This window comes from Prosopis cineraria, unplaced genomic scaffold (assembly GCF_029017545.1).
Source record: "Prosopis cineraria cultivar Desert tree isolate PC_DT_omini unplaced genomic scaffold, ASM2901754v1 PC2, whole genome shotgun sequence".
Taxonomy (NCBI): Eukaryota; Viridiplantae; Streptophyta; class Magnoliopsida; order Fabales; family Fabaceae; genus Prosopis; species Prosopis cineraria.
The window spans coordinates 17,861,439-17,871,507 of record NW_026555333.1 but is presented as its reverse complement, the minus strand read 5'-3'; the positions used below and the strand labels follow the sequence as shown (position 1 = coordinate 17,871,507).

Here is a 10,069-nt window from a genome sequence, read left to right as displayed (position 1 = left end):
GGTTTAATGGATATGGTTTGGGTATTAGGAATGGCTTTTGGTTCTTGTTTTGGGTTTTGAACACCCTTTTGTTATGAAAAGTTGCAAAAAGTAGTAAAATTATGTTTGGATGTTCAACTTTTTGTTATGACTTGTTTTGAAAGTAAAACATGTTCCATAAGCTAGTTTATGAAATTAACTTTCTGTAGACACCTAGATCATGTCATTCAGATGATGAATGAAAAAATGGGACACATTGAGAGATGTCTGGTTTCTTTTGTCAAATGATAGCAGACTACTGTCACAAGCATGCAACACGCCGTGGTGCAAGACGCCTAAGCTGTAGTACGCGACACAGAGAGTAACAAGCCACGGCGTAGAGTGCATGAGCCGTGGCGCATTGCCATGTTTTCAACAAACTTGAAGTTTTTCAATTGTTTTCAACTTTTTTAACTCCTTTAACGTATTACATGCTTTTATATCTTAATCTTACTCTGATTTAAAGAGTTAATAAATAGATTTGACCTATTTCAACTTATGAAAACTTGGGATCCTTTTTTCTTCAATTGCAACTTGGTAATCTATTTATAAGTTAATCCCTTGATTACTATGGGGTATGGTTTTAAATGGTGTTTGAGTAAGAAGGATATTATAATTAGGCCCTTATATTGTTCTTTTTCATTACTTTGAATGAATTCCAGTATTTTGATTCAAAAAAAAAAAAGATTTGATTCTCAACCCTCTTAAGATTTACTCAAATGATTGAAAGCCTAGTTATATAATTTTCATACTCATAAAAATAACCCATCCGTACATGATATTTTACCTTTTTGCATATTAGACACTATTTGATGTTTTAGAAATTAGAAATATTTTGCAGGTAAATCTTTTATTCCTCAAGATGTCATAAACCAGGCAACATTAAGAACAGCTAAATTTTTAAGATCAGTAATCTTGCATCAAGTAGATCATACTCACAAGTTTGGTGTTACAACTTCATGTTCAAACAATGAATAAACTTTTCTTTTTGGAGAGATATCAACAAAGTTGACTTTTGGAGTTCAACTAGTTCAGGAAGTTAAGATTTATGCAGTTTCTCAAAATGGATCAGCTATTCTCCTTTGGAGATATTTCTCATTTATAAGAATCAAGAAACTTCAACTTCAAATGAAGTGTCTTCAAAAAGACTTTCTTTCTTCTTTAAGAAAATTTGAATCTAAAATTAGTTTTAATGCCACCATAGGATTTCGTTTGTATAAATTATCTTATATTAAGTTTATAATTGGACTTGGTAAGACACATGGCTTTCGCACTCTTTGCAAAAAGACACAAGTCTCTTCATGGAATATTATAATAGTTTTTATTACTTAATTTGAAGTTGTGGCTTTTCATCCAAATAATAATAATAATAATAATAATAATAATAATAATAATTTTGATTTATCAAAAATTGCCAACAATTTTAATTCATGTTTCAAGTTTGCATCAATTCCGTTCTTGGAAACGAAACCTTAAATCATTTGGTTTCATTCCAACTTTCGATCCCGTTCTCTGCCAAGAGAAACGTGCGTGAAGTGTACATATATATTAAATTTACAACTGTATCGTTACAAAATAACTGTGACTTAGAAATAAGATATGAACCAAAATATTCTACTCTTTTCGCCTTCTAAACACAACCAGAAGAGTATATGAAGATCTTAAACAGAACTCAGGAGAGTTGGCCAATCGGAAAAAAAACTTAGGAACGAGGCTCACCATCTCATGATTGGCTAACAGGCCACGCATTCTGAACCTACCATCCACAAAGTAAAAGCTGTAAAATTAAAATACAGTTGTGGTAATACAGATAACTGGGAAAATCCATATGCATTGATATGGTAGATTGGGATTCTACCAATAATGTTCTATACACTGTTATTACTTCTGTCAGATGAGAGCATTTAACTCCTCCTAGACAACAATGAAAATTTTACAAAAGCAACTATATCCTAAATAAGGCTTGGAATTGGATTCTAGCCTTGCAGTAAATTTCAAGCTTTTTAAAAAGCATGCAACATATATAGTGCCTAGACAGGCTTAAATAGCTTAATCTATGACTCTATCAGGTTCACCATTCAGCAACAATTGAAACACATTTACAGAACTTAAGGACAAGCACAGAAACTGTAGATGATGCTTCAAATTTTCTGGTCCAGCTTACAAACCTAACCTTGCTGCTGGCATATCTCCACTATGAGTTCTTGATAAACATCCAGTTCGCCAAGCAATTGTTTCACATCTTGTTCGGGTGTAAAGGAACTGGTAAAATATGGAGTATGTCTGTATATTCTTCATTTTGAAGTGCTTCTGAAGTTAACCATGTATATTGCACCCAAAGTAACAACGGCCCCAACTAGTTGTAGAGGTGAGAAGGTTTCCCCCAAATACAGAAACCTGAAATTTAAAAATAAATAAATAACAATGGCAATAGGAAATTTGATGGAGAATGAAGAAATTATGACATTAAAGGAAGTTAAGAGATAAAACTTAAAAGAAAGATCTAGTGAATTATGAATTATGCTATCCTCTTGTAAAAAATTGATTATCTTCTGAAAAGTGAGATTATTTTCATCACTATAATGTCCTTCGAGGAAAAATTCGCTCCACTGTCAGGTTTTTATTTTGATTGGTCTCCACTTTAACTTAACTTTTGGATAAATAAAACTAAAGGACCCAAAGCTATATAAAATTGACAGCCAAGGATCTCAGAAATAAAAATCTCTCTGTAGAACCATGAGTTGAAATTGGTGTCGAAGTTTCCATTCATGCTCAATAAAGTTACAACTTGATCTTCCAATGTTACAAGGTATTTTCAACTCAATAACAATAACAAAACGAAAACACCATTATAATATAATATCTGTAAAACTAGGTTGCAACTTGAGAAGGCATAAAAAGTAACTTATGGTCTTCGGAATAGAATTTGATTTTTCAAGTCTTCAGTTGTCAGGTTTATTAGTTGAGTCCTCGAATGTCATTTTCACTTAATTTAGTGCGAAAGTATATTAATAAAGACTTCTACAATTAGACATTGGTTACTTTCACATTCACCTTAAGATATCTTCTATCCCTCGATACTGAGTTTCTTGCTCCATATGCATGAGTTAATAGGCATTTGGTACAACCATAAAAGTGAAAATGGTGTAAAGTTGGACAAGGAAAATAGCCAGTTACCCAAAAATGGAAGCGAACATAGGGGTCAAAAACGTGAGGGAGCTGAGCTTGGTCAAGCTACCTGCAACGCATCACATAAACAATATCAATATGGAGTTTTAAGATTCACTTGTAACCTAAAAGTTGAATCATGTTTTATGTTACTAAAGATGAATCAATAAAAAAGTGAATTACAAAATGGAATAGGAAAAGAATCATTGCAACTCTGAATTTCAAGAGAAAGCTGGAGTTGTGGGATGAAAACAACAACAACAACAACAAGCCTTTATCCCACTAGGTGAGGTCGGCTACATGGATTGCAAGACGCCATTGTGCTCTATCATTTATCAAGCTTTTAGAAATATTATTAATTAAGAGATCACGTTCAACAACTTCCAAGAGTGTTCTCTTAGGCCTTCCTCTACCTCTCTTAATCAGACTCAAAGTTATATGTTTCACTCTTCTCACTGGTGCCTCCCTTGGTCTTCTTTGTATATGCCCAAACCATCTCAACCGATTTTCTACCATTTTTTCCTCAATAGGTGCCACCCTCACTTTTTCGCGTATGTGCTCATTTCGAATTTTATCTTTACGTGTATGTCCGCACATCCATTACAACATTCTCATCTCTGCTACTCCAACTTTATGCTCTTGCTGTCCCGTTAGAGCCCAACATTCACTACTATATAACATTGCCGGTCTAATAGCAGTGCGATAAAACTTTCCTTTAAGTTTATTAGGCACCTTACGGTCACAAATAACTCCTTTAGCTTTTCTCCAATTAAACCACCCAGCTTGAATTCTATGTGAAATATCTCCACTGATTTCGCCATCATTTTGAATAATGGCTCCCAAATATCTAAACTTTTCCACTTGAGGTATAATTTGATCTCCCAATTTCACTTCCAAATTATTTTCGAATAGTCCTTTACCAAATTTACAATATAAATATTCCGTCTTACTTCTACTCAGACGAAAACCTTTCGACTCCAATGTCCTCCTCCATAACTCAAGTTTGCAATTAACCTCTTCTCTTGTCTCTGCTATAAGAACTATATCATCCGCGAAGAGCATACATTTCGGGATTTCCTCTTGAATATGTTCCGTCTAAACATTTAAAATCAAGTTGAACAAATAAGGACTCAGAGATGATCCCTGATGTAGTCCAATCTTTATAGGAAAATCCTTTATTTGACCACTAGGCGTTCTTATACTAGTTTTTACCCCCTCATACATATCTTGTATGGCTTTAATATAAGCAATCTGTACTCCTTTTTTTTCCAACGCTTTCCAAAGCACTTCTCTTGATATACGGTCATAAGCTTTTTCCAAATCAATAAAAACCATATGTAGAGCTTTATCTTTACAACGATACTTTTCCATTAATCCCCTTAGTAGATAAATCGCCTCTGTAGTTGATCTACCTGGCATAAAACCAAATTGATTCTCAGAAATACTTGTCTCCAATCTCAACCTGTGCTCAATTACTTTCTCCCACAATTTCATTGTGTGGCTCATGAGTTTAATCCCTCTATAGTTAGTACAATTCTAAATATCTCCTTTATAGTTGTGGGATGAAATTTAAATATAAATCATAGTAGAAGAGAAATATACAGACCCTTAGTTGCACTGTAGAAGAATACCCCATAGCTGACGGCACTTCCGAAAATGGACGTGTAAAGGAGTGCCCATGTATCAGTTGAACTGAACTCTTTAAGATTTCCACTAATGGCAGGATCATTGTTAAGAATGGAGATTGCCGCGAGAGGGAGACCACCAATTACCATGTGCTGCAACCACAATAGCATAGGCATTAACTCGCTTTCTTAGATCATTGCAAAACCAAGATAAATTGTGCATTCATCCATGTAATGAGGATTCTGATCTCCTGTTATGTAACCTTCTTACTTCTTAGCATTTAAAAAAAATACTCATCACTGGCAATAGCTTATATGAAACGAGTCCAGTATATCTGTATTATAATATTTAAAGTTGTCATCCTGTCCTTTTTATTACTGGTAATAAATATTAAATAATTTAAAGATATGAATAAGAAAGCAGAGATATGGATTGAAACTTGTATTGATTGATTGAAAAGAATACTAATTATCCACCAAAATTGCATTGGTAACTAACAACAATTATCAAATATAAGACTATCAAACACTACGAAAGACTGAATCCTACCCATCCAGTTGCCATAACAGGATCAGAGTACTTAGTGACCCAACGAACCATGACTGTGCCAACTGCCATGCTTTGAGCTGCTAGAAGCATCCACCACTCCCCACTCCCCCACAGTGAGAAATTGCTCTCATCAAATGACAGTGCAGGTAACTGCAACAAAAGAAAAACTGAATAACATCTGGAGGGAATTAAACAGGCCACAAGGAACCATATATGCTTTGTTCTAATAAATAAATAAATAAATAAATAAAACGCATCTTAATTATGGTATCCGATGCAAGACATGTCCTTTACTTCAGCTATATATATTTGACTGATTTTCCCAGTTTGTGCTTGAGTGGTACGATAAACTAGAATACTGCCTTCGGGTCTTCTTTACCCCCGGCTAGCCTAGGAAATGGAATGGGAGAGGAGCCACAGCAAAAGCTCAGCTAAACATTTTAGATTGAGCCCTATTAGCTAACCAGCAATAGCATCCAAGTTTAGTTATGTTTGTAAAAATCATAATGAAATATAATTACTTTAAGACACAACTCAATTTTTTGTTAATATATTTCTCATAACACAATTTTCTTTAAATCATGGCGAGTCGTGCAAAATTTAAGGGAGAATGAAGGAACTTTGAAAGAATTTAACATCTGATAAAGATCAGGACAGATTGGATATTTGTTAAAACAAGAAATTCATTTGTTAATTGTTAATGTTTACTTGTTAGCAGTCCTTTTGTGAAATTAAATTGCTTCCAAGGTCCTTTACTAATATTCTCCCCAAATTTAATTCACGGTTAAGATTCACTCCTTTTTTATTTTTTGAGAATGAGAAAGCATGAGGGGCAGCATAACAATAAACAAGGCAAATCTCGATGCTGCAGATAAAAGAAACAAAAAATCTGATTTGTATTGAATTGGGACAGAACCATAACCCTTTTGTCACAATAAGAGATTTCTTTTATTGTTGAAAATTACAAAAATAAAATGAAAAAGAGAAGAAAAAGGAATGAATAGAGAAGAAAATCAGAAAGCAACAACAGAATGCCCAGATTTATACATAGCTCAATCTCTACAAGAATGACACAGTGATTATTGGATGAAAGGTATAAAATTGCATAAGATAATTACAATATATAATACTTTGTATTAGAATAGTTTCTTAATTTACCATTTAGATGTCTATTTATTATAAGGGTTATAATAAAGTCTTTTATTCATTATGTCGAAGAATAGTAGACATATTAACGTCTCTGCTTGTTCTTAGTACTTATTAAATTATACAAGATTCCACACAATTAAGTCCTATATGGAAAATTGAAGAGATGTCCAGTTACATGTGCAACCAAAATTTAGCTCTCCTTTTTCTATAAGCTTTGAAGTGAAGGTGGAGGAGAAGGTGGAAGCAAGATGAGCATGAAATGCTAATGCAAACATTATATGTTTTTGAGCTTTGAGACAGGGCCTTACATTGGTGTTAGGAAGCAGAGTATGTCCCAACAATCCAGTGACATTTTCACATATAACAGATAATATGCAAGTTGTTGAGAACTGGCAAGTATTGTTCCTAAAACTACAATATGAAAATTCGACAGTTTATATCAGGTAAAGCTGAATCCATCAAATTGGCACTTCCAGCAGTCAAATTGTGGCGCTACTTTTTTTTTTTTTATTTGGATTAGCTGTATGAAATGTGTTTTCTAAGCAGCCAATTGTTGAATCTCAACAATATAAATTAGTCCACAACTCAATTATGATGAGAATGCAACAATTCGATTATGATGAGAATGCTACTCTACTTTCGGAGCTTATGTAAAATAGGGCTAGAATTACATATAGAAATTTTTACCTCAAGAAGCACTAGTCCTATGACACCCAAAAGAAGCCCTGCAGCTCCAACAATTCCAATGGACTCACCAAATAACAAGGCTGCAAGAACAGCCACAGTCAAAGGTTGTGAATCAATTATGACCTGCAATATATTTAATGAGCCATAGAAACATAAAGTTACAATAAGCCAGACTGCAAGAGGATTATTGTTAAAAATATTTTAAGGCAAACCTGAGCATACAAAGCCAATAACAAATGAACCCAAAGTCATATCAGAGATGGGTTTCAGTTAACAACAATTAGATCTCCCATTTGCTTGGTGCACATGAGTCAATTTAGTCCTTCTCATGAATTATTTAAAAAAAATCATGGAAAACAAAGGTTTATTATTAAACATTTCATTATAATAATCAGTAATTCATGTAGCAACTCACTGCTAACAAGTTATTAGAATCATATGTAATGACTAACCTACTGCACACTTAATATTCTATTCTTGAAAATGGACAGCACATGTCATTATGCCACGACTGAAATAAAAAATTTCTCAATGTTATGACAAGATCACATCAACGGTTAATTTGATTTAGAAATTAACTGCCAACATACACTGCCCAAACCAGCTGATGTCCTTTGTAATCCTTCCGCAAGAAAGCCCTGCAACAAAACCATTACTGCCTTTAATACCCATTAGAAAATTTACTGAAACGTGAAAAGCAAGCAGCAACTGATATAACATCACTGCAAATATGAATGAACATAGAGACGGCACACACCTGAAAACAAGTAGCATCGACAATAGCAAAGAGAGTGATGGACAGCCAAGCGTTCAATCCAGATGGGAAAGGTCGACCTCGGGAAGCAGCGAATGCAACAAGCAGAAACCCAGCGGGAATTAAACGAAAAGCAGATACAAAGAAAGGTCCAGATTTAGGAAGCACCTCCTTCATGGCCACCATAGCCGTTCCCCAAAAGAAGAAAGGCGACACCAACACCGCCCACTCCAACAGCCCCTCGATAGAAATTCCCAACGATTCGACTTCCACCGATTTCCCGTTTTCTTGATCCGGCTCAAGTAGGCACTCAACATCTTGCCCTGTTCCTACACAATCAATTTCTGATGGCGGACGTAGTGAATCCTTCAAGTCCATTTCTGTACCACTGGTAGTGCAACCAACAATTACTCTTCCAAACCCACTTGAATTCCGGTGCTTAAATGAGTTGTTTCTGAGAAATGGAAGCTTAATTCTAATCAAGGATGCAATGGGGGCAGCTCGAGAAGACAAAGAAGGTGGGAAAACATTCACATGAAGCAAAGGGCGATTGTGCAATTGGAAAGCGTGACACTGTAAGGAGTAGCGGCAGCTGATGGAAGTGGCTGAAGAAGACGACGAGCACCACGAAGCCATGGTTTAACTCGATGCGTTGATATTTTTTGGCTTTCTTTCGATGCGATATTTACAGGAGCTAGGAAAGAAGGAGTGGCCGTGAGTGACTTCATGTACTCTTCCAAAATTACGATGCTTAAACGGAAATCGCAGAGCTCAATAAGCGAATCTGAAGGTCGACTAATGCGTTTCGTCGTCTTCGGAAACAAAATTCATTTGAAAACACAAATACAATCCATGATACCGGACACAGCGGATATGAGCTACTCCCTGCCTACGTGCTAATTTGTAAAATAATTTTTTTTATATCCATAAATTTTCAAAATTCTTTTTATCCATAAAAGAAAAAAAAATTATTTAAGAAGTAAAATAATAAACTAATAGGAATTGGATATAATGAAAAAAGTTATTTATTTACTATATGATGAATTAAGATTTAAATTTTTTTTAAAGTGCCTACATTTAATACCTGATCTTGTCTTGTACAAGATTACTTTTAATAAAAAAAATACCTATACAATAAAAGAGAGTAAAATAATAAAATAAATATTGAAATAATTGTGTTTAAATCATCTAAAGCTAATATAAGCAAATTTTTAAAATCCCTTATTGTTATTTTTAAAATTTCCCTCTTATAATTTTACTTTTACAAGTGATTTATTACATAAGCAAGCATTTTTTTCAGTTATTTTGAACCTTTCACATACTTTACAAGCTTAAGATGTTCTTGAGAATATTTGAATAATTTAATTAAAATATAAAAATTACTTAAGAGATGCTTATAGTTTTGTTTAAGAAATTGATTTTATTCTTTTCTACCAAAAAAGAAAAGACCTATTTTATATTTTATACTTTCTGCAAATCACAATATAAGTCATTATAAATTAGTTTACGTTTTTGAAAAAAGTTGCTTAAAATATTAATTTTTTTAAAAAATTGTCCAGCCTTTATAATTGTACTTTAAATAAAATAAATATAATATTTGATTTATTTAAAATACTTTCATTAATTAATTAAGAAGAGTATAATAAAGTATATAATTGAAAAAAAATGTATAAAACCTACCTAATACCTATATTTTAAATCAAGTAAGCTTTTTAAAAAAACACTTTATATTATTATTGTGGTATGGGAGAGTAAAAAAATGATAAAATAGGACAAAATACCCGAAAAGAAAACCTTTATGCAAATTCAGGAATATTAAATTTAGAGGAATTAAATTTGAAGTAATTATTATTAATAAAACTCTATTTTTTAAAAAATATTATATTTTGAAACAGAGGGCACATAATTTTGATGAGTAGCATATTCTTCTTTATTGGTTGTGTGATAGAAGAGATAACCTTTAGCATACCCAACAACAACAACAACAACAACAAGCCTTTATCCTACTAGATGTGGTTGGCTACATGGATTGCAAGACGTCATTGTGCTCTATCATTTATCAAGCTTTTAGGAATATTATTAATTAAGAGATCGCGTTCAACAACTTCCAAGAGTGTT

At 33.3% G+C, this 10,069-nt stretch overlaps 1 protein-coding gene across 2 annotated transcripts; it reads right to left on the bottom strand.

Moving 5' to 3' along the window:
• Nucleotides 1–1,829: 1,829 nt before the first annotated feature.
• On the bottom strand, nt 1,830–8,775 carry LOC129303354 (WAT1-related protein At3g02690, chloroplastic). Of its 2 annotated transcripts, none has more exons than XR_008591458.1 (7): nt 7,955–8,775; nt 7,788–7,835; nt 7,198–7,320; nt 5,362–5,511; nt 4,793–4,964; nt 3,073–3,256; nt 1,830–2,415 (listed from the first exon to the last, which is right to left on the bottom strand). XR_008591458.1 is itself a non-coding variant. In XM_054942629.1 (7 exons), exons 1-7 carry the CDS (start codon nt 8,585–8,587, stop codon nt 2,313–2,315), a joined length of 1,290 nt encoding a protein of 429 aa, XP_054798604.1. In that variant the 5' UTR covers nt 8,588–8,773; the 3' UTR covers nt 1,830–2,312. The 2 variants fall into 2 exon arrangements, 1 of the variants encoding a protein (XP_054798604.1); XM_054942629.1 differs by having other exon boundaries at nt 3,196–3,256; nt 7,955–8,773.
• Nucleotides 8,776–10,069: the final 1,294 nt, after the last annotated feature.